The sequence below is a fragment of the Molothrus aeneus genome, chromosome 13, assembly GCF_037042795.1.
Source record: "Molothrus aeneus isolate 106 chromosome 13, BPBGC_Maene_1.0, whole genome shotgun sequence".
Taxonomy (NCBI): domain Eukaryota; kingdom Metazoa; phylum Chordata; class Aves; order Passeriformes; family Icteridae; genus Molothrus; species Molothrus aeneus.
In genome coordinates, this window is record NC_089658.1 from 3,672,435 (window position 1) to 3,699,043 (window position 26,609).

General features: G+C 58.4%; 1 protein-coding gene across 1 annotated transcript; it reads right to left on the bottom strand.

Moving 5' to 3' along the window:
• On the bottom strand, window positions 1-25,920 carry CSPG4 (chondroitin sulfate proteoglycan 4). The gene is made up of 10 exons (XM_066558815.1): window positions 25,827-25,920; window positions 13,702-13,865; window positions 8,835-12,413; window positions 8,068-8,547; window positions 7,519-7,695; window positions 4,463-4,661; window positions 4,164-4,298; window positions 3,855-4,009; window positions 2,869-3,052; window positions 1-2,670 (listed from the first exon to the last, which is right to left on the bottom strand). Exons 1-10 carry the CDS (start codon window positions 25,918-25,920, stop codon window positions 767-769), a joined length of 7,071 nt encoding a protein of 2,356 aa, XP_066414912.1. The 3' UTR covers window positions 1-766.
• Between the last annotated feature and the right edge of the window lie 689 nt (window positions 25,921-26,609).

The following is a 26,609-nucleotide window of genomic DNA, read 5'->3' on the forward strand; positions in this document are numbered from 1 at the left end:
ATACTGGAGTATACAGTGGAAAACCGTGCTGGCTCCGCTTCTCTGCTCTCCTCTCTGGTTTCACACTGCCCAGGTGAGCTCCAGCCATTCCTCCCTGCCAAGTCCTACCTGTTGTGCAACCCCCCCAGAGCTCGGTGCAATTGGCTTCATGCAGCACACGGCAAGTAGAGAAAGAGCGAGGCGGGTGTTTTTCCAAGTGGGCAGGGACTCCTAAATTCCCCTGGCATTGGCCACAGAATATTTTCTGAGCCTCTGCTCCAGTGTCTCAGTGTCTCAGTGTTTCGCCTAGCCCTGGGGAATTTGGGCAGCTTCATCCCCAGCCTGACTCAGCGCAAGCTGCTCCTCATCCTCCATCTCTTACCAAGAGCTGTGAAAAGCACCCCTGTGGCAACTGTGCTGCCTTCAGAGGAGCCACCACTGGACCAGCCTGGGTGGCTCTGTGGGGATCAGAGTCATCAGGTGCCCCCCAGCACTGTGGCTTCCATCAGGTGGCCCAAATGAGCACCCAAAGTCAGCAATTCCCAGCAATGCTCAGGAATTTTGCCTGTCCCCAGTTGCTTATGCAGTGCCCCCCTCCCCTGCCCAAAGGAGATGTGGGGCTACAAGGTGGGCTGGAGCAGCAGCCCCTGTATCCCCAGGGCCCTCCTGCATCTGTGGGATGCCAGCTCCCAGGGAGGAGGAGGAGGAGAGCCGGGAGGAGGTGGCTGGTGGTGCTGCAGGAGGGGCTGGGTGCCCCGGTGGTCTCGTGCCACCGCAGCTGAGCCCTTCACACCCAGTACTGGTTGTTTTTCAGGGGGGGGTTGGAAGTCCGGCAGTACTGCAGGAGCTCGGGGTCGGGAGGTGCCCCAGAGCCCGTGCCCGGGGGCGGGGGCCCCGTGCCCTTGCCCTCCAGGGTGGTGACAGTCGTTAGGGGGATGCTTTGGCTGGGCTCTGTCCTCCGGAAGGTCTCGTGGTCGGGCACGGCCCCGTTCTTGGCCTTGGCGCTGGGGGTGCCCTGGACGTGGTGCTTCCCCGTCTTGTTGCGCTTGTGCAGGTAGAAGAGAAGGGGCAGGATGAGGGCCAGCAGGAGGAAAATGAGGCAGATGGGGATGATGATGCTGAACATGTTGGCCTCAATGAAGCTGAGGAAGGTGCCCCCCGCCCCGGGGCTGGGGCTACTGGTGGCACTGTGGGCCAGCCAGGGAGTGGGGGACATGCCCAGCTCGCTGGCATTGGGGCTGCTCCGTGCTGTGCCATGGGGCACTGGGGGTGAGGGTGCCAGTGGGACTGTCAGCAGGGTGACACCGTAGGATTTGGAGGCATTGTAGGGCTCGATGCCGTACTCCAGGGATGCCAGCGCTGGTGGCACCCCATCAGCCACCAGCTCAAAGACAAAACTGTCCCTCTGCAGGGGTTGTTGGGTGTCCCCAGCATCCAGCACCTCCAGCCCCACCAGCCCCTGCTGCAGCTCGCTCTGGCTGAAGGTTTCGATGGGGGATGTGGGCTGTCCTGGATCCCTGGATACCCTCACAAGACGGCTGGCACGGGGCGCCCTGCGGACCTTGAAGACCGGCACGCTCTTGGTGTGGTTGGCCAGCTCACTGGCATCGAGGACACTGGTGTCCAGGAGGGCTGTGGTGCCTCGGGGCCACAGGCTGTCCACTCGGGTCTTCACCGCAGCTCGGACGGTCACGTTCACCACCCCGCTCCTGTTCCCTGCCCGCGAAATGGCAACGAACTGGAAGTCATCCTGAGGCGACCTGAGGTCACTGAAGGTGAACGTCACCTCCCCACGATCCAGCTGCTTCTGTGAGAAGCCCCGTGATGGCTTTTGGTTGACTTGCACCTGTCCAAACCTGGGCTCCCTGGTGATCCTGTACAGGACATTCCCTGCCCCTCGTGGTGCGGCACCCAGCAGGTGATGCTGGGACACAGGGGCCCTGTTCAGGTCTTGGGGCACCTCCAGCAGTGCTGGGCTGGCAGCGGTGCTCAGGACAGGCAGCACCTCGATCTCCAGTGAGGTCTGGATGGGTGGGTGGTGGCCACCGGAGAGGCTCAGGGCTAAGGAGCCTGGGGTCCGGCTCCCAGTGGCAACAAACACCACGCGGCCAGCATTGACATCCGCTTGGGTGAAGCGGCTGATGGGCTCCCCTGGGTTGTGGGCGCTGGCCACGTGGCCAGAGAGGGGTCTCTGGAGAATGCTGTACACCATCTCCTGAGGGGACACCAGCGGGTCTGCCACATCCAGGTACTCCTGTGACAAGGTGACCACGGAGCCTGGCGGGACCTGCAGCACTCCTTGCCGCTTCACCACCCGTGGTGATGCGGTGCTGCTGGTCACTGTTATGTTGAATGCTTCAGAGATGACCACCCCATCCTGTGGAGGACGGACAGACCGCTGTTCCTGGGGCTGGAGCCACGCCCTGAAACTGAAGTGGTCTTTGGAGACGCTGTCCCCACCATGGGCATACACCAAACGCCTCGCTGCCAGGTCTGACTGTAGGAAGAACGGCCGTGACTGCTCCAGGGGCACACCGGCCACCAGGAGCTGTCCATGAGCTGGTGGCTCTGTCACCAGGAAGACAACATCATATCCAGCCCTCTCAGGGACCAGGATTCGGCTCAGGAGGTTGGAGGCATCCAACACCGAGGTGTCAATCTCAGCCTGCTGAGCCCTTGTGAGCTGCAGACCTGGCAAGAAAAAAGGGATAAGAATTAACTAATGAAAGTCGGTCAGAGCTTGTTGCAATGATGGAAGAAGGAATTGGATGCAGTTTTAGACATCTGATCTAATATATCAGCCATGGAAAACAGCACATTTGTCTTCTTCAGACAAACAAGTCCTCCTGAAGAGCTGGTTTGTCCCATGCTTCTCCATCCTACCCTTACCTGCGTTTTTCCAAAGCTGAGTCAAGTGCTGGGGACAATTTTCCTCGAAGGAGATCAGGACAAGGAGGATGAAAGAATCTGAGATGGTCGTGGGAGTGACCACACGGAAGCGGATGGCATCTTGGGCCAGCCAGAAGGGCTGGCCTGGCATCTCGTGCTGGTAGAAAATCAGCTTGCTGTCCACCTGAAAATTAAAAAAAAACCCCTTGATCAGCTCCTATCTTGACTCTGGGATGGAGCAACCAAGCTCTAATTAGGTAAGAAATGGGGATTTTCACTAGCCATGGCACGGCAGTGACCATGGAGAGCTCATGGTGTTTCTTGACCAGGAAGTGAAATTGTGGCTGCCCCATCCCTGGAAGTGTTCAAGGCTGGGTTGGATGAGGCTTGGAGCAATCTAGTAAAAGGTGTCCCTGTCCATGGTGGGGGAACAAGGTGACCTTTAATCTCCCTTCCAACCCAAACCACTCTGTGACTCTGATGTTTCTCTCAGCAATAAGGGGAACTTAGGCTCAGAGGAATGGTTGAGCTTGCTCAGCATCCTCCAAGGGTGAGCATAGCACAGAGGAGCTTCCAGGGAGGGTAAACCTATGTGTCTCTGATTGATGGAATAAAATAAGAACCTTGCTGGGCCCTGCAAAATTTGGCCCCACAGGAGAAGGGTTTTTTCAGAGCAGGGGTGAAAAATCATGCTTGGCTCTTCCCTTCAGCAGCAGCCAGGCTGGCTGGCTCTGCAGCAGGGAGATGGCCTAGGAAAAGGGATTATAGCTCCCTCAGCCTCCCCCAGTGCTAAATCCAAGGCTGGGGCAGCAGCTCTTAATCCCTCTTAGCAGCTGCTGGCAGAGCTGGGAAAGTCACAGCATGGAGCCTTGTACTGCCTCCTGCCTGTGGTGGAAGTGGGCTCAGACTGGGACCCCCATGTGTGGTGGGGGGTGATGAAGGGCTGTGTTTGGGGTTCTGAGAGGCTGGAGGAATTGAAATCTCACCTGGGCTTGGGTGAAGTTCCTGATTTCCTCCCCCTGTGAGGTGGTCAGCCTGCCCAGGCGTGGGGCTTGCTCGATGCTGTAGTACAGAGCGGTGGAGCTGGTGGGGCTGTTGCTCACTGCCTGCAGGTTCTGGCTGGTGATGGGCTGCAGGGCACCTGGAAAACACATCCAGTATGGATTTCAAGCAGTCACCTTGTCACCCACCTGCAACCGCTGCCAGGGGCATCTCAGCAGTGCTTGGGCAAGGGCAGGAGTCCCAAGGGGGCCCCATTTGGGCTGGATGAGGACGGAGAATGTGCTGGTACCCACCTGGGCAGACAGTGAGGCTCTGCTTCCTGGCCAGGCTGATGACAGGCTCTCTCTGGGCCCTGATGAGGAAGAAGTGCCCAGGAGATAGGTTCTCACCATCCCACAGATCGAAGGCAAAGCCACCATCCAGGGGTCCTGTGGAAAGCACAGACCTGGGCATTTGTGGGGCCAGAGGAGATGCAGCTCCCCATTAACCTGTCAGGGGTTTTTGGGATGGGCTTGGCATCCCCTGTGGTGGCACAGTGTCCCCACCACCCTGGGGTGGTGCAGGGGCCTGGGGCACCTCAGTCCTGCCCTACCTTGGTGCACGAAGAGGACGAGCCCGTTGTCTATCTGGGCCTGGGTGAACCTCTGGAGCTCAGTGCCGGGTGCTGACCTCAGCACAACCTTCCCGTTGGCCGGGGGCTGGATGGAGTAGGTCACCTCCTCTGCTGGGGAGTCCTCATCCTCGGCACTCAGGATGTGGGGGCTGAGAACAGCCGTGGCACCTTCCCGCAGCTGGGGCACAGGGAGAGGCTGAAATCCCCACGCCACACCCCCGGCACCTTTCCCCTTCTTCCCATCCCAGCTCAGAGCACTCTGCTGGGTGCCAGAGCACATCCCAGCCCAACAAGGGCGCCTTGTCTGCATCCTGGGGACGCCTCCATCCTCTGGCCTCTTCCCAGCCCTGCGTCACTGCTGCCGTGTTTGCCAGCACGTGCCACACAGCTGGGTCTGCGCCTCTGCACGCCATGTGCTGGAGGGCAAGCGTGCCTCAGTTTCCCCAGTTCCTGGAAATGGAAGAGGGCACAGTGCCCTGGGGCAGGGGCTGTGCCTTTGGGACCTTGATTTGCAGGGAAGGGGTTTTAGTGGGGTGCACAAGCTGCTGCTGGGCACACAGTGACCACAAGCAGCCCTGTCTCTCCCTGGCTGGGTGTTTCTCCTCACTCCTGCTCCTGTCCCAGTTCCCGTCCCACCGCCCCCTCACAAGGCTGCAGCGAGGCCCGCTGTCCCAGCAAACCCTCCAGGAATGACAAATATGTGGCTGAGTTCAGAGCCACTGAGGAATTTCCCAGGACCACTTCCTCCCATCCAGTGGTGCTGACCCTCCTGTGGGAACATTGCCACCCCAAAGCCTTGGCATCTCCCATCTCCAGCTGGAGGCAACAATTTTCCCTGCTCGTGACCCTGTGCCACATCCCCATCTTGGCAGACCACAGGGATGAATGTTGTGCTGTCAAACAGGTTCTGCCCACACAGCCCAGAGCTGCCCTTTGCTCTCAGGATGCCTGGAAATCATGGGGTGCATGGATGGAGCTGTGCCAGGGCTCATGTGGGGTGGAGGGCTGGGATGTGCAGCATCCCACAGCATCATGGGGCTGGGACCTTGGAAATCTGCATCTCGGGAATCTGCAGGACAACACCCAGGCAGGCGCTGGAGGAGGTGCTCTGCTGGATGAGCTCTTTTCTGCTGTTTTTCAGCTGGCCTAACCCAAAACATTGCTTGAGTGGGTGTGGGTGCCGACAGAGAAATTAAATCCCTCAGCAGTCCCCACGGGATGGCAGAGGCAGGCTGGAAAACACAGCTTTGGAGAGGCAGGGTGGGGGAAGTGCTGGACACGCAGCCGGGACAGGAGCCTCACTGAGTTCTTTGGGCTGCTTCCTCTCCCCAGCACCCACAGCAGCTGGAACTGCAGTCACACTGGGGACTTGGAGCCATAAAAAACTCCCTGTGGGCAAAGCAGGCGGGATGGCAGCCCCGGGGCACCGCTGTCCCCTGGGAAGGGACAGTTCGAGCAGCTGGAGCAGCTCTGCTCCCAGCCCAGAGCCTGCGCTGCGGGAGCTGACCCATTTCTCCCTGCTCCTCGTCCTCTCTGCATTATTAAAGCCTTCCCCTGGCTCTGTGCTCGCTGGCTGGGCCCTTTGTGTTTGCTCAGCCTCCGTGTCGCCTCTGCTCCCGGGGACAGCGCGCGGGGAGGTGGCGGAGCGGCGCCGGGAGCGTGGCCGGGTGCTCCAGGGTGGTGGAAACCTCTGCCTCGGTGGCACCCAGCCATCCTTCCTTCAGATCCAGCCCAAAAACTGCTGCTCCTCCCCAAGGGGCTGCACTTTGGGGTCTAGACCCAGCCTGTTGTCCCTCGGCATCCCTGGAAACCTTTGTGCAATCCCTCTCCCGGGCCTGGCCTGACCTTTAAACACTGAAGTCATCCCTCACCAGAGCACAAACACGGCAGGGCTGGGCCTCTCCCATCATTCCCGTTGGGGGAAGGAAGCCTTTCCCTGCTCCTGAGCTCCTCTGGGCAGCTGTGGTCACTCTTCCCAGGGTGCTAAGGCATTCCCATGGAAAGGCAGACAAGTTGCTGCCTCAGAGTTAAATTTTAGGAGGTTTTTCTGTCTTTTCACCCTTATTCTTAGCATGATGGCTGGGGGGAAGGGAAGGCCATGCTTACACTGGATGTTTGGAGTGGGGAAAAGGGGCTGGCACAGGCCCAGCAGCTGAGGGGTCAATTTCTCCCTGAATTTGGGCCCATGTGAGGCAGGTCTACAAAAGGGATTTGGTCAGAAGCTTCCTGGGCTGAAGGGGGAAAACTGGGGCAGGCACAGAGCTGGGGCTGGGGGTACCTCCCAGACTTTGCTGGGAGGTACTAATCCCTCGAATTAGCTGCCTCTGGGGCCAGGCAGGGCAGCCCCTTCCCCTTGGGCATCTTCTCCAGAGTCCAGGCTCCCAGGACCCTTCCCAAGGCAACTGTGTGATGATCCCCATGGAGTAGATTGCTTTCCAGCTGCCAGTCTGGGAAATCCCAGATCTGGGATAGTGAAAATAGGTGCAGGGGAGTGGGAGAGGCATCACTGTGCTTCTATGTTTCCCACTAAATTCTTTGCTGGAATTTTGCATTAATGACCCCGAATAGGACAGGGAGGGGTTGGAAGCAGAAGTGAGAGTTGAGCAGCAGGTGAGACCTCTTCCCTTCTGCCGTTTTCCGGGATGCACGTAAAGAGATGTGTGAAAGCTGCACGGATGATTGAGTAATTGCCGCCTGTGTTGGCGAAAGGCGGGCAGGCTGCTCCGGGAGCTGCCGGGGATTATCCCGCGGGCAGGGCTGCGGAGGCGCTGCCGCCGTGGCAGCGCTGGGAGCGCGGGGCGATGCTCCCACCTCGCGGCCGCTCCCCGCAGCAGCTGGGGGCGAGCACAGCTCTCTCTCCGCCTCCTCCACAGCCTCGCCCCGGCGGGAAAACGCTCCTCCCTTCCCATTCCCATTCCCTGCGGTCCGCCTCTGGGCGGCAGCCCGGCTCCGCCGAGCGCAGCTCCCGGGGCAGGTGACCCCGAGTGCCGGGGGATCCCCACGCTGGTTCCCTCCCCGCGGCCTCCCAGCCTCACCTGCAAACCGGCGTTGACCTTCAGCCGCGGCGCCCTGGTGCTGCGGGGCAGGATGGTGATGAACAGAGTCCGGGCATGGCTCTGCCGGGACACCTCGGAGGCGTTGGCCAGGATGGTGAAGCTGTCACTGAGGGATCGGCGACCATCCTGCCTGTACTGGATCTGCTGGTTCTCCACCTGCGGGGCAAGGGCCAGGTGATCCTCCACGGAGGACGCAGGCCACCGGCCCCTCTGGGGAGGTGACTCTGAACCGTCCCGGGAGGATGATGGCAACCCACCACAAGCTCAGGGGCAGCCCTGTAGATTCTCTGTGGGAAGCAGACCTGGAGCCCAGCATGGGTACTCTGCCTGCATCCCCACTCCATATCCCTTATCCCGTATGTGGGGCTGCAGAGCAAACCCACCACCCCAAATACCTCCATCCCTTCTGATGGGGAGAGGACTCCTGCAGCCTTCCCCAACCTCCCAGTGTGGCTGGGGGCTGGAGACCACCCCGGGCTCTCTCCAAACCCTCGGGAAAGCAGCCTGGTGGGCAGGTGGGTGCTGTACCTCGCTCCAGGTGAAGCTGTGCAGCCCACCCTGCTCGGGCCGCTGGCTGCTCAGGAGGGTGCCAAACCGGGGGGGCTCCAGCACCCTGAACTCCAGGCTGAGAGCTGGGTAGTGGGCGTTGGGAATGCGGAGAATGCTCGAGGAGATGGCGGCAGAGCCACCTCCTGGCACCGTGATGTTCTGGACGTCCAAGGGGATGGTGATGGGCAGCACAACCAGGCTGACCACCACCCCCTCCAGAGGGTCTGCACTGCGGGCGGTGATGTCCAGGACAAACTGGTCACGCTCCTCGTTGGGCTTGGAGTGAAGGTAGAGGACTCTGCCATTGTTGATATCCTCCTGGGTGAAGGACTGGATGGGGTCCAGGCTGGGCTGCTCGTTCATGTCCTGGCTGTGCTGAAGCATTGCCAGGAAGCCGGAGGCTGGGGGGCTGCTCACCAGGTAGACTATGTCTTGGGAAGGTATCTCTTCGTGGGTCACCTGGGAGCATGGGGGAGATGAGGCATGAGTGGGAGGGCTGGTAACTGAGGCTGGGCTGCCCCCCAGCCCACCTGCTGTGCAATCAATCCCTCAAAGCTTTGCTGTGGGATGGACTGCAAGAACCACCTTCCTGAGGCCATGCCTGAAGCCCTCTCTCTTTGCTCCCTGGGCAAAGCCTGACATCTGAGCATGTGGGAGTAAAATGGGGTCCCGTGGGTAGCCACCCTGGTTTGGTGGCCAGGAAAGTCATACATGCATGGGGAATGACTGGAGAAGGGGATACTCACCATTAAGTCCTCCTCCTTGATCCCAGATGCTTCCCCCTGGAAAACATAGATCTCCTTGTGGTTAACTATGCTCAGGGGGTTGGGATGGGTGTCCAAGAACACGCTGATGGCCAGTGTGTCCTCCACTGCCACCTCATTTGCTTCTACAGTGAACTGGAGCTCATCCCGGGTGTTCCTGCTCCCGTTGTGGTGGTAGGAGATCTCTCCTGCCAGCAGGTCCCTCTGGGAGAAGGCCATGACTGGCTGGTCCCCTCTCAGCACAGTCCCCCACCTTGGGGGGGTGGTTATTAGGAACCGTATCTCTTCATCTGACCTGATGTCCATGTTGGTCTCCAGGCTGAGGACAGAGGAGTCAATGCTCCCTTGGGTGCCCTGGGGGATGACCAGACCAGTGTTGTTGACTATTTTGATGTAGGGGTCAGATGCCTGCACTTCCAGGAGGGCTGTGGTTTGGTGGAGGCCATCCGAGACCTGCAGCTGGATCCAGCCCCGGTCAGCCCCGGAATGGACAAAGAGGATCTTCTTCTTCCTCAAGTCATCCTGTGTGAATCGATAGACCTGGTGGCGTCTGTCATCGACAGACACAATGCTGCCAAACAAGATGTCCTTCCTGGTCAGCACCAGCTGCGTGTCGGAGAAGCCGGAGTCCTTGTCAGTGAAGGCGATGTGGTCAGTGGTCAGCAGGTGCTGCCCGTTGCGCACCACGTTGAAGACTCTGTTCACTGCCCGGACAGGGCTGTGGTCATTGACGGGCTGGATGGAGACCCTGAAAACGCCCCTCACCTCCTCGGCCTCAGACCCAGCACTGCCCTCTCCCTGCCTGATGGCTACGAAGGGGATGTCATCCTCCAGCGTCTCGGAGTCATCGTGCTGGTACAGCAGCCGGCGCTGCAGGATGTCGTCGTTGGTGAACTCGGTGATCTCCTCCAGGGAGGCCCAGCCATGGGACGCAGCCCAGGCCAGCCTCCCGTGCGCTGGCCCCTCAATCACCTCATAGACGTAGTCCATGCTGTTCACGCTCTGCACAAACAAGTGATCCTTGGAAATGACGGCCTGTCCGCCTTCCGGCACGGTCAGGAGCACGTTGGTCAAATTTGGTGCATCGGGGTCCCCACCAATGCTGATTCTGTAGGTGTAGACAGGCGAGTGCTGCTCACCAGCGTAGACGCGGAACTGGAAGAAGTCCTCAGCTTGCTGGGAGTTTCTGATGGTCACACTGTAGCTCAGGTGGTTGCCCTGCAGGTCCTCCTCAGTAAATCCAAAGCCTTCAGTCAGCCTGTTGCCAAGTAGCTCCAGGTTTCCCTTTTTGGGAGCCTGGATGATCATGTAGTGGAAGGGAACTGGGGCAGAGTTTGAATCTTCCAGCATTGCCTCCAGCTCCTTGCTGGTGATATTTCTGTGCCGCTTATTCTTCATCTGGAGGGGAGCTATGGTCCTCATCTTAATGGTGGCTCTTTTAATCCTTATGAGGAAGGTGTTGTTTGGCAAGACCTTCTGCCCCACCTGGACTTTGAATCTCACCTCCTCCACGCTGTCTTCCAGACGGTGCTCTGGGTCTGTGCTAAAATACTGGATGCGCCCTTGCTCCAGGTCTTGTTGGTGGAAGGACTCAACTTTTTTCCATTCCCCTCCCATGCTCCCTTGCTTCTGGACCTCACCATACTTCAGAGGCTCTGTGAGGATGTACAGGATGGAGACCCGTTGTTCCACGGCATTGGTCTCCACAGACAGGTTGGCTGTGGTGATGCGTGCAGCCCCTCCTTGGGAGAGGGAGAGGCCAGTGTTATTGAGCAGGCGGATCTCAGGATCAATGGCCAGGATCCTCAGGGTGGCAATGGGGCTCGGCACGGTGCCATCACTCACCTGCAAGGTGAGCTGTAAGTTTGTCCCACCCTGGTGCACATAGACTACGCTGCCAGCTTCCAGGTCCCGGCAGGAGAACTCTTCAATGGGCACTCCAGGGTGGAAGTCTAGCTCCACGTAGCCCTCCTCCATCTGCTGACTGTGCAGCTGGAATTCGAGGTCATCGCAGGACGAGTCATCATCCAGGACCTGCAGGATGTCAGTGGTCAGGTGTTTCCGTGTGTGCTTCAGGATTGTCATGTGGTTCCCACGGGGGAAGATCACCTGTGGGGCATCGTTGACAGGGTTGATCATGATGGGCAGCAGGTACACCTGGCCCTGCCGCAGGCACTCTGGGACCCCTTGCTGGGTGGTCACTGTCACCTCTAGCATCAGCTGGTCCATGGGCCCTTCGGAGCCATCGTGGATGTACCTGACTTTCCGATTCACAATATCTAACAACGTGAACTTCCTTCTGCTCCTGGACCCGGGAATGTCCAGCTCCAGCTGGCCGTGCCTGGGGTCACTGGTGATGCTGAAGAGGATTTGGGACTGACGGATGTTGGCCAGGCTCAAGTCTACCGTAGGCTGGGCGTGTTTCCACTCCAGGTAGGCCATGCCCCCTTCGGAGACGATGAGGGGGCTGACATGCAGCAGCCTGCTGATGTTGGCAAAGGCGGGTGGGAAGCTGCTGTCGGGCCGGCACGGTTCCACCACCAGGCCCGGTGCTCCGGAAAAGCCATTTGGAGGTGGGGAAGTGGATGCCTCATCCTGCTCATACACCTCCTCATAGTCCCAGTAGTGGTCCTGCTTCCCACAGCCTGCTGTGATGTCCTTTGTGATCACAGCATCCTGCAGGCTCCTCCTCTGCAGGTTTATCCGGAGGTCCTCCAAGCAGCCAACAAACGAGTGGTTGGTCATGGTCCACAACGAGATGAAAGAAAGATGGTGCTCCCTCAGCCTCTGCAAAGCTTTTTCATCCATACCTCCAATGAAGAGGTTTCCCTGAAGGTCCAGGTAGTTGTTGATGCCCCGGTTGGATGTGGATGAAGCATAGTAATCGATCAGTATCTCAAACTTGTGGATGTCTGTGTGGACTTTGACGTAGTGCTGCTGCTCGTCGCTGATGAAGACGTTGTTGTGCAGAATGATGACACCGTTCCCCTTCTCCACAAACCCTCGCAGGCGCCCGTTGGAGATCTCCAGGTAGAAGAAGTCATTCTCCAGCCCTGCGTGGTAGATGAGGGGTGCCTGGGTGATGCTCGTCGTTATCACAAACTCGATGGTCGCTTCCTGCCTTGCGTCCCAGGTGGGAAAAGCAACGTAGGAGTGCGGCCCCGGGAACCCGAATGGGTCGTCAGGCTCTGCAGAGAACTGTGTGCTGCACCCTTCCTGGACATGATGGAAGGTCTTGGAGCTGCCATCAGCAGACAGATGGGAGAGGACATCCAGGCCATTGAATGTCACCAAGTGAAGGCACCCCCTGAAGGGAGGGCTGGCCTGGGCAAGATACGGCAGGTCCAGCGTGCCCGTCCCGCCGGCATAGAGGCCGTGCTGGATGTCCAGCTCCCTCGCTGGCCCTGCGATGTCTGCGGAGCTGTTGAAGAGGCCATCGATGGTCAGTGTCATCCTGCCATCTTCCACCAGCAGCTCCACGTCGTGCACTGCCAGGTTATCGAGCTGCAGCCCTGCTGGGGACTGCAAGGTCACCTCCTCCGAGCCCAACTGCAGCCTGGCCTGCAGGGAAAGACACAAAATCCTCAGCTCAAGTTGGACCTCTCCACCTTCCAATAGCACCTGCATGGACCCACACCCAGGTGCTCGCAAGAGTTTTGGTCCCTTGGTTCACTCCTCCACCTCTGGATGTGCTCCTCCTTCATCCTCCTCATGGGCCTGCCCTCTTCATCCTGCTCTTTGAATTTCTCTCCTTTTTCACTCATTCTCAGCAAACCCTAGTCTCAGGGCTGGGGTCCTCCATCTCCCAGTCTCACAGCTGGGCTTTTCCTCTCCCCTCACAGAGCAGCCCTGCCAGATGCTGGCTCCTCCTTCCCTGCCCTGTCTTGCCCACTGCCCTCCATCCTTGCAACCTGGGCTGCTTCCAGCCCTTTCCCTGGGAACTGGCAGGGGAAATAGCAGGCTTTGCTCCTCGTGGGCAGCAGCCTGGAGCCTGCCTAAGTAGAGGGTTAGCTGGTGAGACACATGGCCTGCATTAGGGACACCTCTGGCCAGTGGCTCTCTTGCTCTTTTGCTTTGGTTTAATGTGGTTGGTAGCCCAGCCCAGGCTGCAGGACAGGCAGGATGTGTGCCTCGGATGCTCCCTGCTCTTTTTCCTTCATGGTGGATGCCAGCACCATAACCACAATTGGGAATTTTATTGCTCTGTCTTGATTGCTTCTCATGTTCCAGTTGGGACAAGGGAGATCTCTTTTTTCCCTGGATCCTCTGTGTCTCACCTCCTCACACCTCAGGGTGCTGTGCACTGTGTCTGACCATGCAATGCACACAGGGTGCCAGTGTTGGGGTGTCCCCATGACCACCCCCAGCATCACCCAGGCAGTGGGTGAGCAGCTTCCCCAGATGGAGCCAGGTTCTCTGTATTTAACCAAATCTTTCAAGACTGTGTCCACTCTCCTCATGGAGGTCCCTGTCAGGGGCCCTGGCAGCTGGGCTGCCCCTTCATCCTCTCACTGGATGAAGCAAGGAGGACACAGTCTCCAGCTATGTCAGGGAAGGGATAGGTTGGATATTAGGAAAAAAAAAATCACCAAAAGAATAATAAAGTACTGGAATGCTCTTCCCAAGGAGGTGGTAGAATCACCATCTCTGGATGTGTTTAAAAAAAGACTGGACATGGCACTTGGTGCTATAGTCTAGGTGAGGCGTTAGGGCATAGGTTGGACTCGATGATCTTAGAGGTGTCTTCCAACCTCATCACTCTGTGATTCTGTGAAATCACACTCGCATATATCTCCACTTTAAGCCATGGCACAGAGCCCCCAGCCCGGGGAGAGGAGGGGGTGCTGACCTGCAGGCGGCCGGCTTGCAGCTGGAGCAGGAGGTGGTCGGGCTGGCCGGCAGCCAGGAAGAGCAGCCCGTTCCCCTGGCTGGTGAGCAGCTGCAGCCGCAGCCGCACTGCGCGCGAGGCGTCCGCCAGCGGCATCTCCACGAAGCTGTCCCCGAAGAAAGAGGCTGGGGAGAGAAGGGAGAAAGGTCAGGCAGGGGAGGACACCTCCTGCAAGCCCCGTCCGGGTGGATGCTGCGGTTATGGAGCCTCCCAAGCCCATCCATCAGCCCTTCCCTTGTTTGCCATCTGACAGGTTGCTGGAGTCCAGCAGCCGAAAAAGACCCTTGGGGGAATCTGTTTTTCTGATTTTTCTAAAGAAATCCTAGAATGGGCTTGGGTTGGAAGGAAACAAAGCTCATCTAATCCCAGTCCCCTGCTATGGCCTGTGACATTTCCCTTTCATGAGGGACCTGCAGCCTCTCACCTCTATCTCCCCTCTTTATTGCCCTCCACTTTGGAAAAGACACAGAAATTTTCCACTATCCCAGGTTGCTCCAAGCCCTGTCCAACCTGGCGTTGGACACCTCCAGGGATGGGGCAGCCAGAGCTTCTCTGGACAACCTGTTGCAGGGCCTCAGTACCTTCTGATTAAAGGAACTGTGTTTCTCCTCAGTGCAGGAGGAATAAACAGAAGTGCAGTGATCCATAGGTGGATGTGAGAGTGGATGGAAACCTTGGCACAAAGTGAGCGTCTGGAGATGCAGCTGGAACATGTTCAACACCCAGTATGCATCAGCCCTGGAGGACTCAGCTCAGTGGCATGTGGTCATGAAATGACAGACTGTGTCACAGGGCAGAGGCAGGAGAGTGCAGGATTAAGAGTACAGGGAGTGGCCAGGCTTAATTTTAGAGCGCTTTTAGTTTTTAGCTGACTCAATGCATGCATGTGCATCTCACACATGTTAAATGTGTGTGGCTGGGGCCTGCAGCCACCCATCCTGCTTGGCTCCAGCTCAGCCTGTGGCAAAACTCTGTGCTTAAGCATAAACACTGCAGCCCTGTAAGCTGGAGATGTTTGGGGAGGATATGTCAGGGACGGGGGCAAATGCACATTTTCAGTCCATATGTAGTCACAGGCTCTGCTGGAGTTTATATGTGTGAAGCTTTCCTGCTGTGCTTTACTAGAGCACTTATCAGATCCACCCAGTGGGCGAACTACATTTAGGTTTGGGGTCCCAGAGCTGTCTTGCTGAACTAGAATAGGAATTTGTTTTTCAGGGTCCCAGCCCCTGATCTTTTTTGGAGGAGGCAGGGATGGATGTTGGATGCTGGGGTGACACCAATCTTCTGCACAGTGAAGTCTGGGTATAAACACCCACATCTGCTCTTACAACTGCTTCCCTGGATGCATTTTCCTCTTACCCAAGTTTCTGTGGGATGACCAGGCTGGGAATGGGCAATGCAGGCTTTGCTCACAGGGTGGTGCCCTAAGTGAAAACCCAACCCTGCAGGACAGCCACAGTCACTGAGACATTTGGAAGGGGACCATCTGTAGAGGTGATGGCAAAAGTTGGTGTGGCAGTGACAGAGTTGGAGCACTCTGGTTTAACTTTTCCCATTTTCTTCAGAGCTGAGCCCTGCAGTGCCTGGGGGAAGCTTTCCTGAGCCCTTTGGGAATGGGGAGACCTCCTTGTCCAGGACACCACAAAAAATCATTTCCTGCCACTGGCAGCAGAAGAAAGTGCCTCAGTTTTCCCCTGTGGTCTGGGAGGATGACGTGGGTGTTGCAAAGGACCATCACCCCACCCGTTCTGGACAGGGAGGAAATGGCACCATGGAAATATTTGGCCTTTGCTGTAAGACCGAGCCCTTTGCCCAGCCCAGGGCAAGGCTGTCAGGGTGCCTGCTGCTGGCATGGGGCACTTTGGCTTCCTTGTCCTCTCCAGCCCAGCCAGTGACTCAGAAGAGCTGTTCTGTTCTCTGCAGGGCTCTGTCCTTCCCTGACCTGCTCCCTCCTTCCCATGGTCGCAGCAGAACCAGCCTTGCCCAGTGGCCAAGGGTGGTGGTGGGTGCTGGAGCTCTCAGCACTGCCTTGTCCTGGGGCTTGGTGAGCTGGAGTGACGTGGCACAGTGGAAAAGGGAATGTTCCTGTCCCTCCTTGCACAACCACAGGCACACGTGGTCCCCAGAGACATCCGTGGACGTTATGTGCTGGCTCCCGACGAGCTTCCCTGTGCATGCTCCATGCTCCAGCTCCCACTGGGATTTTGCTACATTTTAGTGGCTTCCCCTAATTCAAAAATGTTTTTCAGATGGGTACTGAGTGGTTGCTCTCATGGGGAGGGAAAGCTTGGCTGGGCTGGACCCACCAGCAGCTTCCATGCCCGCCCAGGGGCTGGGCAGTGTCTCGCTGTGGGTGCTGGGGATGAGGGTTTGGGGCTGTTCCAGCAAGACCAGCTTGTTTTCCAGTGTGCCAGGGGGCACCAGCTCCTGCAGCCAGCACATTTTGTCCTGCCTGCACTCTACCAAAGCTGCCAGAAATGTTTTCCTTCTTCTCTCATAAAATACTAATAATAAAAAGCTCCCAGAGGTGCGGATGCCATGGGGAGTGGTGCTGTTTGTTGGGGAGGAGGAAGGACCCTTGCTTGGATCCAGGAGGCGCTGGAATTTTTCTCCAGCAGCAGAGGCGGTTACTGTTGTTTGTCCTCCCAAATTCCTGCTTTATTTCAGGGCCACTCTCCTCCTCCCTCATCAGCCCAGCCAGGATGTGAAACCACTTGGCCTGTGACATTTCACTTTCACAAGGGACCTGCAGCTTCTCACCTCTATCTCCCCTCTTCCTTGCTCTCCACTTTGGAAAAGACGCAGAAAAAATGGATTTTTTGGAGTTCTTTTCAAATGCATTTTGCTCTGGAGGAGCCCCTATGGGACAGGGTGGCCCATCCTGGTCCATCATGTGGAGCAAGGAGGGACTTCCAGGCACCCATCCCCATCTTGGGCAGGCTCAGGTGAGCTCCTGGATCATCCCATGAGGATGAGTTCCCATGCCCCAAAAGCACCTATCTCAAGTGATCTAAGGCTGCCATGATCATACCACAGGAGTGTTATGCTCCTCATCCCTGGATGCAGATGCCCAAGGGGGTCCCTTCTTCTCCTGCCATGGGGGAGCAAGAGGTCCCCAAGTCCTGGCCACGGGTTGCAGTGGACACCCCGGATGTCCCACTCACCCCGGATAAAAACAATTGACATTCCCATCTTGCTGCGTCCCACAGGAAATCACCATCGGTGCCTTGCCAAGCCGATTGAAAGGCGTTGACGAGGCGAGAGGAGCCTCCTCCGTCACAGTTTCCGAGCAGCCAGCCAGCAGCCAGCAGATTATAGACTGCAGTGTCACTTGGGTTTGGGGTGGTTTTTTTCTTTTTTTGCATGGAATAAAACAAGGAGATGAGCCAGAAGTTCTAAGGAGGGGTCTGGGAGCGAGGCCCTGGGCTGCTCCTGGGCCTGCAAACAGCGAGGGCTCCGTGCGAGCCGGCCCTGCCCCAGCGGCCGCCGGCCACGCGCCGGCCCCGGGAGCTCTGGCCCTCTTCCCCTGCTCCTCCAGCTGAAAACACGGCCGGTCTGGCCTCTCCAGCAGCTGCTTTTTTGGTGTTCAGGGAATTTTCTGGCCGGAGGAGCAGGAGCAGAGCCCGGGGGGGATTCCCATCCGCTCAGGGGGCTCTCTGAGTGTTTGGGGCTCGGCGAGGCTGTTTTGGGCTCTCCTTTGTGTTTTTAACACGCATCTCAGCACAGAAACTTCTCCCACCTCCTTCCCTGCACGTAGGAGGCTGAAGGAGCCAAGTCCAGGCCCAGGCGAAGGGAAGTGCTGGGAAAGCTCAGCGCAGAGAGGACCGGCCCTGGGCACGAAGGGTTTGTGCAGCAGGGACAGTCCTGGGCGTGTGGGAGGGCACGGGGGCTGCTGGGGGGCTGCTGCCCTGCCCCAAGGCTCCCACCCCAGCCCGGGGCATCCCCACCCTGCCGCAGGACAGCCAGCTGCGTTCTGGGGGGCAGCCGAGCTCCTGAGGGGCTGCAGGGTCCCCATCGCTCTGGCCACGGGAGGATGCCGAGGCTGAGGAGGAAGGAGCGGAGCAAACCCTGCCCGGGGATCGGGGTGTGGAGCCGGGGAGGGGCTGGATGCTCAACAAGGCTCCATTCAGGCTGCGGTGGGGCAGATGGGGGCCAGGGCCGGTGGCCGGCTGTGTTTGCAGGGAGGGGACTGGAATTCATCAAAGCAGCTCTTTAATGAGCGCAGCGGTGCCAGGAGAGCCCCGTGCAGACACACGCGCCCCCCTGAAAGGCTCCCTGTGTTCGCAGCCGCTTCCCATCCCGGCCACACCGCTTTTCCAACGGTGGAAAAACAGCCGGGGAGTGAAGGCTCCTTGTTGCCCGAACAGCCCCGGGCTTGTGCGGCCGCTGGTGCAGCCCAGCCCGCCGGCTGCCCTCCTTCCTGCCCGGCCCCTGTGCCAACAGGCGGCCCCTGGGCTGTGCCCGCTGCTGGGCCACCACAAGGGCAGCCGGCTGCGATCCTTCTCTGCAGCCTCAACCAGGGAGCTGGTTTGGAGGCCCTCTGAGTTGTTTGGGGATGTTTTTTTTAATTTGTGTAACTTTTAAGGTAGTGAGATCACCCGCTGCCAGCCTCATTGTGCTGCACCCCCAGCCGCTGTGCAAAGGGCGGAGGGGCTGGGGGATGTGAACCCCGGAGAGATTCGAGAATGTGAACATGGGAGGGGTTCGGGGAGTGAAAATACCGGAGGGGTTCAGGGGAATGCCAACAGCAGAGGGGCTGCGCCATGTGAACAACACTGGAGGGGCTGGGGGTGGCTGCCCAGCGCTGGGGATGCTGCTGAGCAGCTCGGTGCCCTCCTGTTCCCTCCGCAGTGAGAGCTCAAGGCTCCAGTCCCGCTCCCAGCGCAGGCAGGGTGGGCAGGACCAGCGCCGTGGGTGGTCCCGGGGGGTCAGGCTCTCTTGTCCCCATCCTGGAGCTCTGATGGCCAATGGGACCTGTAGCCCCCTGGAGCTGGAGCTGGGCTGTGCCCCTGTCCCCACATAGGGTGGAGGGGCCACGGGAGAAAGGGATCCAACGGGCTTTTGGAGAAAGGCTTCATTATGTTCCACATTCCCTTCGTTTTACGGTGTGGTTTTACTTATGGCCAGGGAAGGAAATGAGCAGCCTGTGAGGAGGTTAAGGCAAACACCGTAGCCCTCGGCTTTGGCTGGGGCTTTGCTGGGGGGACAAATGGGGGGGGCTGCTGCCTTCAGACATGCCCTGAGACCCGAGCTGAGCACCCACCTGGGTGTAAAGAAATCCCAGTGCAATGGAGGTGACCTGGGTTTATTCTGCATGAAGGGCATTCAAAAACCCAGCAGGGATCATACCACAGTCCCCTTGTGCCTACCCCAGGAAAGCCTGGGGTTCTGCCTCAAGATTTATGGGATGGGGTGTCACGAGCACAGATCCATCCCTGCTGGGATAGCTCCTGGCACAAAGAAGGACTTTTCCTTTTATTCCCAGTCCCAGTGATTCCAGGGACTGCTGCTCCCACATCCTGAGCCAGGGCTGTGCGTGCTTTTCCAGCCCCAGCAATGGGAATCAGTGCTCTGGTTCTCGCCTCCCCCCTCCATCTGGCCCTCCCTCACGGCGGGGCTCCCAGGGGCCGCCGCTTTCCAGGAGTGCTGGCCAGCAGAGATTGCTGGAAAGCAGCACCCACAAAACCACCAGGAAAGCCATGGCTGGTCACCTTCCCAGCTCTGGTCACCTTCCCAGGGCTGCCGACCACCAGAAGTGCCATTGCCCTTGTTTTGGGCGTGGGAGGAGAGTCCTGGCCAGGGGTGCTTTGCTTCGCCCCCATCCCACCCAGGTGGCCTCTGGCTGCAGCACGCTGCTTTGAACCCCTCCTCCTCTGTTTATTCCTTCAGTTCCTCTCCCCTGTTCCCCGGCCAGCTGCTCTGCGTTCGCCTTCCCCAGCCTGACAGCTTTGGGGAAAAAACAGCCTTTTTACAGCCCACGGACTCTGGGGTCAGGGGAAAACATGAAAACATGCCCCCTGCTAATTCTGTGCTGTCTGGGAGGGGGCTGGTTGTACCTTCCCGTGTCCTGCCAGTCCCCAACCCCTGCCCAGCGCCTCTGCCTGCTCCTGCCTGCCTTCCCCATCCTTAGGAGCTGTGATACAGCAGGGAGGCCATATAGCAGGGTCCAGGAGGCTTGGCTAGAGCTCCAGAGCTCCATCGCTTATCCAGCATGGTTTTACGATGATTCAAGCACAGCCCTAAAGCTGATGGTATTTCCTGAGCTCTCCTGCTCAGCCAGATGCAGAGCCATGGAGGGGAGGGCCAGGAGCTGGGAGCCAGCCTGAAACCCCCCACAAAGGTCACAGTGCTTTTGGGAAGAGCTGTGCCCCCAAAGCCTGGCAGGAGCAGGAGCAGGGATGCAGAGCTTTTAACGATGCGTGGCTCAATGGCTCCGGAGGGACTGAAGGAATAAGCCCAAGCTGGAAGCAGTGTTTGGAGTGTTTGCCCTGGGAAGTGAAGCGGGGGGAGAAAGTGGGAGGATTTGGGGAAGCAGGAGGCTCAATGGGGCTTTTGTGCCGTCCCCTGCAGCGTGACTCAGGCTCACTCAGGCTCCCGCTGCCAGGAGAAGTTGGCCTGGAAATACTGTATCAGCCCCAGAGGACGTGGTTTCCAAACCATTCGAAGTCGGGTTTTGTTCTATTTTTTCTGTCTTTTTCTCTCTCCCAAGCCCTCTTCCCCTGTCTCACAGGCTGGCAGGTTTTCCAGCTCCACCCTGCCCATCCTGGCACCCGCTGCCACTGTGTTCCCTACCCCAGCTGCTTCCCACCCAGCTAAGGAGAAGCTTGCAGAGAGCTGGGCATGTGGTGGCACAGGAGGGGACAATCCCAGCCAGCCCCTGGTGCACATCCCACCTGCAGATCCCTGAATCCCATCCCTGCCAGTGCCTGTTCCCAAGCTCATCCCCAGACGCAGTGAGGGGAAGGAGCTGGCGGGGGGACCGGCGGAGCCGGGCCAGGGGATGCTCACAGACGCGCCTGGAGTGCTCGGTGTTACCGGAGAGATCCTGCCTGCTGTCAACAAACAGCCCGCGGCAGAGCGGCCGCCTCCAGCCGCCCGGGCTCTGATGGTTCCCAGCCCCGCTGGTGTCAAGTGGCTCCCGACGTGCCAGGATGGGGGGAGTTATCAGCCAAAATGGTGGGGGAAGAATGAGCACGAGCAGCAGTGTTGAAACCTTGCCAGAAGATACCTACTTGACTTAACTGCAGCATCCAGGGATGTGGAAATGTGTCAGCAGGGATGGCAAAAGGTGCAATTGCAGTGTGAAATGTGTAAATTGGGGCCATTCAGCTTTAGTTGTGCTGGTAAGGCAGCACCCACAGCACCCTGCACCCCACAGGGCACCAAGGACCACGGCCAGGATGAGCTTTTGGTGATGCTGGGTGCTGTGAGGGGCAGAGAAAAGTGTCTCCACGGACAGAGATGGGGGAAAGAGAGGGCATTTTTTGATCCTCTGGGGCTGACATGCTAAACTGTCTGCAAAGAAAATGAGTATTTTCTTTTTCCTGCTCCTTCTAGAGCTGAAAGCCCTGTCCTCTCCTGTCCTGTCCTGTCCTTTCCTCTTCCCCCACCCTTCCAGAGGTCCCCCTCCCCACTCCTGCTATCCCTGACTTTTCCATCCATGAGAAACACCCGCTGGGGTGATGTTTATAGAGAAAATAAATGCCTGCTCTATTTGTAGCCCGGGGGGAGGCCTGGCTGGGGGGGCTGTGGGGGTGTGGAGGCCGGTGCTCACATCCCCTCCCAGGGCTGCAGGGCTTTCTCAGCCACATCTACCTCGGGCCAAGACTTCCCTCTCTTCTCCCAAGCTCCCAGAGGAAATGACCCTGGTGGGCTCAGAAATTTCTGTGGGATGGGATGCTGAAAACCTTGAAGCCCTTCTGAAGCTCAGCCAGAGGCTGGGAAAGGGAATGGGAAATTCCTGCTGCCTGCCCCTCTCTCTGCCAGGGCTGCACCACGCCAGGGGTGTGAGATGCTCGAGGATGGGGAGCACCCATCAACACGGCTGGGGATGGCACCACCAGCACTTGGTGACTCCAAACCCTCCCATCCCTCGCCTGCCTGCAGCAAAGAGGAAAAACAACTCCCAGAAAGCCAAGACTTGGGCAAAAGTAGCAGCAGGGATTCACAGGGCCATCCCCAGCTGACTCACAGCTCCTTCCCCAGCCAGTGAGTCATGGTGATGGATCCGTGTTGCTTCTCTGTCTCCTTGTCTGGGAGGCACGTGATGGGCCTGGCCACCTCCAAACCATGTTTGCCCCATCACTCTCTCCACTCCCAGCCGTTTTTGGCACCCTTCTCAGGGGTGTCAGGCAGCCAGGGCAGTCCCTGGGCACAGGGCAGCTCCCAGAGGCACTGCCTGGAGCCATGGGCGGCACACCCGGGGAACAGGGATGGAAAATGGGCATTTATCACCCTCCTGCATCCACAGCTCAGGGCACAAACACCTCCCACCCCACCCTGATGCCAGCTGAGAGGCCCTGTTTGGCCTGTCCTGAGGGTAGAGGACTGGCAGTGGGTGACAAATCAGGCAGCAAATGCATGTTCCCTGTCCTGGGGTTGGGAAGAGCTACAGCAGCCCTGCTCCTATGGATTTTAGCCTGGTTTTGCAGATCCCAGTGCTGCCCTGACTCTCAGCTCTGCTTTGCAAAAGGTTTTGTGAAAGGTTCTCTGACTTCATAGAATGTATTTGGGATATGCTTCATGGAATATATTAATATTCTGTCAATACAATAGACTAAAAATTATCCTCATATGACAATACCTAACAATATTTTGCTATATTGGTCAATATATTATATTGGTTTTATATATATATATATATATATATATATATACATATTATATATATTACATATGTTACCAATATATTATATTGGTAAATTCGACCTCCCTTTTTTTGGTCTATTTACCTCAGGAAAGCTCTGAGGGGTTTCCCATGCCAGTGCAGCATGGCAATGTCCAACCAAACACAGGGCATGATGGAGATAGCTCAGGAAGGGCTGGTTTGGGAATGAGGGAGCTCTGGTGGGCACCCTCCTCTCTCTGTGTCTCAGGGGTTTGGAGATGCAGATGGTGAAGGGGCTGGTGGCAAACCAGGCTCGGGCTGCCCAGGTGGGAGCTGGGAAGGGCACAGGAGTTTCCAGGAGTCTCCCAGCTGAAGGCTGGGGGTGATGCTCACACTCAGGCTTCCCAAAAAGGAGACAAAGCGAGCCCAGCACCTGGAAAGGGCCAGGGAGCAGCCCCGGGGAGCCGAGGCTGGGCTGGGCCAAGGCCTGCTGTGAACAGTCTGTGCTTGGAGCTTTATTTAGGCACGCAGGCTCCCGCCTCCCAGGCCCTGTTCCTGTCCAGCCTTCAACCTGACGTGAGCTCCTCGGGGTGAGCTTAACCCTGTCCTGCAATCCTGTAGGAATGCACTCATTATATTTTTGCCCACAGCTCTCTGTTGCTAAATATAAGAGTGAGACAAGAATATTCCTCCCCGATTCCCACGATACCGGTTTGCGTTCTCCCCCCTTCTCAGCATTTTTCCTGTTCTTTCCCATCAGCTGGAAACTTTTCCAGCTGCTTTGAGCTATGACCTTAAAACATGTGGCGCGACCATAAAAAAGAAAGTTTGACTAAATCAGTCAGATTTCCAAAAGTGGAGGAAAGGAAGAGCCGAGGTGGCTCCGTGGAGCTGAGGAACCTGGAGAGAACAGAAGGGATCCTGGATGGACACCCCAGGGTGTCCCAGACACTGTTCCCTGTCCATGGGCAGGATCCTGGACATGCCAGTGTCCCTCCTGCCTCCCCAGGACACCGTCACTGCCTCTGGGGTCTGCCTAAGCTCTGGAGGGTGTCCCATTTGTGGCACCCACTTGCTGAAATCTCGGGGTGAACGCTGCTAACGGGGAGTCCACACATCCAATTCTCTCCTCTGCCCTCACTCCAGACCTCCACTAACAGGGATTTTGGGGAAGGGGAGCCCAGCCTGTGGGTGATCTCACTAGGAACCAGAGGGGAGCCAGGCTGTCGAAAAACAGTTTACTAAAGCTTCACACTCTGATGTCAAGAGGACAAGTTTTTTGAGTGTTTTTTCTTTTTGGTATAATCCTGTGTTTGATGAAGTGCATGATGACTTTTCCCATGCTGGGCTGGGCAGGAAGGCCCGGGTTCCTGGACCTGAGCTTGGAGGGAGCACAAAACACAGGCTTCACCCCCAAAACCTCAGCCCCATGCTCAGCACGCTGCTTGTGGCTCTCCCTGATGGGGACACGGGATGTCCCACGGTGGGCAGCCCATGGGAACAGCTGGAGTGAGTGCTGCTGGGCTCAGCAGGGATGTTCTCAGCTGCAGGGGGCTGGTGGGAAGCTGCTGCCCAGGCCCAGGGTCACAGCTGGCACATCTGTTCCAGCCCAGCGCAGAAACAGTCACCAGCATTTGAAAATGGGGGTAAACCCCCTTTTCCTCCCCAGCCCCAGGTGTTGACCAGGGAGGTGCCCACTGATCCCCAGAGCCGTGTCACAGCCATGGGGGAGTCACCTGGGGCAAGTCCTGGGCTGTCAGTGAAACCCATGGGGGTTTCAGGGTTTTTTTGGGATTTTTCCAGCCCCTTCACATGAAAGAATTTGGGACTGCCAGGGCAGCCCTCAGACCCACCCTGGACACTGCACAATCAACAGGTCCATGTGGGGAAATCCCATCCTGGATGGAAAGGTCAGGGCTGGGAGGAAGGAGACCACTCTGTTCATTAACAAAAGGGATTCTTTTTCCACTCAGCTTGCCAGGCACCCTCCTATTTTGGTGCATGACAAAAAATAGAAAGAACAAGGCCTAAGGTAATGAAAGGAGCATGTCCCAGAGGCCAGCTGCTCTCTGGGAGGGAATGGGGACAGCAGGAGACCAACAGCAGCCCTGCAGGTGCTGAGGGCCACAAGGCTGGGCTCTGGGACCATCCTCCTCCTTGCACTGACACAGACTGGGATGCAGAAGTTGGTTAGGAAGCAAAAGTCTGGAGGTTTTCAGTAATTCCTTTGGGAACTGCAGGGAGCAAGCTCCTGCCTCTCTGCTGGTCAGAGTCCTGCTCCCTGGGGGGAAGTTTGGGGAAGAGACAGTTCAGTGAGATGATATATTATTTTTGGGGAGAGTTAGGGACATGAAAGTGCTTTTTAAACGCCCTTCACGTTCAAAGCTGCAGATGCTGCCGATGCAGTGCCCAGTCAGACCCCAGGCACAGCTTGGAGGGTCAGACCCAGTGGGACCGAGCCCGTCCAGAGGCACAGAGCCTGCTGAGGCAGGGAGGGAGTGGGAGGGAGCAGGGCTGTGGGACGGCTGGCAGCATGCTCAGGCTGGACACACGTCCGTGACAAGAGCTGGGTGTGCAAACCTGGCTGCTCCAGGGGGAAAACTAGGTATAAATCCCAGACCTCTGTCCCACCGGAGCTGCCAGTCCTGTGCCACCACGGGGGCACCCTCAGCCCCAGCTGGTCCCCGCTGCCCTGTCCCCCCAGGGGTGGTCCCACAACCCTTCAGGGGCTGTGCTGCTGCTGGGAGAGGTGAGCCACTCACCGACCCCGAGCCGCGGGACGGACAGCCCGGGCAGGGACACAGAGACAGCCGCAGCCGCCCCCGGGATGCAGAGGGGCTGCCCTCGCAGGCGGCTCCCGTGGCAGGGCCAAACATGGGCAGGGAGGGCTGGCGAGCTCCCTGGCCGTGGCGCCGGGCTTGGCGGGGCAGCCACGGTGCCTTTCCCCCGCCGGCTGCCCCTGGCGCCGAGCGCAGCCGCTCCGAGCCGCATCCCGCACGGAGCACACACACACAGCCCACATGGAGCACACACACCGTGCGCCCTGCAGGAAGCGCCCAGCGAGGCTCCCACCGCCCTGCGAGCCGCTCCTCTCCTGCCTCCGCTTCCCCCGCACGCCCTGCCCCAAAACACAGCGCTCCTGCCACCCGGGAGGGACAGCCCGCATGGGTCACCCATGTCCGCTGCCTCCCCGGCTCTCCCAGGAGCAGGATTATCCCCAAGGATTTGTCACTCTCGGGATGGGGACGGGACTCACCTCCGGCCGGGGGTCCCGCGCTGAGGGGCCGGGGGTGGCCGGCCAGCAGCAGCAGCAGCAGCACAGGGGTGGCGATGCCACCTCGGGCACCCATCGCGTCCCCGGGGCTGCAGCGGCGGCGGCGAGGGCTCCGGGACGGCACCGCCTCGGCCGGCGCCTGCTCCAGCCCGGCGCTCCCGCTACTACTATATTTAATAAAGCGGAGCGAGGGAGGGACCTGAAACTTCTCCCGCCTGTCAGAAAGGAGAAGTTCGCTCAGATTACAACCCCAATTTTCCCCTCTTAAAGAGCTAGAGGCCCTCGCCACCCACACCCGCTCCTGAAAGCAGCCTTGTTCCCGCCGGCCAGGGAGGGAGGAGCGGGGACAGAGCCCGACGTGGGGTGCGAGGGGCGGCTCCGGAGGCACCGCCTGCTCCGGGCTGAGCAGGATGTCACAGTCCCAAAATACTCTGGGTTGGAAGCGACCCACGAGGATCATCGAATCCAACTGTGAGGTGAGCGGCCCGTGCAGGGATCAAAGCCTGGTGCTATTAGCACCGTGCTCTAACCCCCTGGGCTAATCTCCACAGATCCCTTGGCACTTCTGGGGGAGCAAAGCCGGTTCCTGGTGTCCATGCAGACCCAGATCAGTGACTCGGTCCCAAAGCTGCTATTACCCAGCCCTGGCCGTATTCCTGCATGGCCCTGCAAACCTCACACCTCTCTCAGCTGGCACTCAGGATGACCTTTGGCCCTCAGGGCTCACAGCACTCCAGCTGTGTTAGCACAACACTGGGGAAAGAA

What these genes read in the sequence shown, in the direction of transcription:
- CSPG4 (XM_066558815.1), bottom strand. Translation starts at nt 25,920, where the DNA reads ATGGGTGCCCGAGGTGGCATCGCCACCCCTGTGCTGCTGCTGCTGCTG. An exon ending in ACAGCTTCACCTGGAGCGAG is followed by an intron (nt 7,696 to 8,067) that starts GTACAGCACCCA and finishes CTTGCCCCGCAG; the next exon opens with GTGGAGAACCAGCAGATCCA. An exon ending in CGTCCTCTTCGTGCACCAAG is followed by an intron (nt 4,299 to 4,462) that starts GTAGGGCAGGAC and finishes TGCTTTCCACAG; the next exon opens with GACCCCTGGATGGTGGCTTT.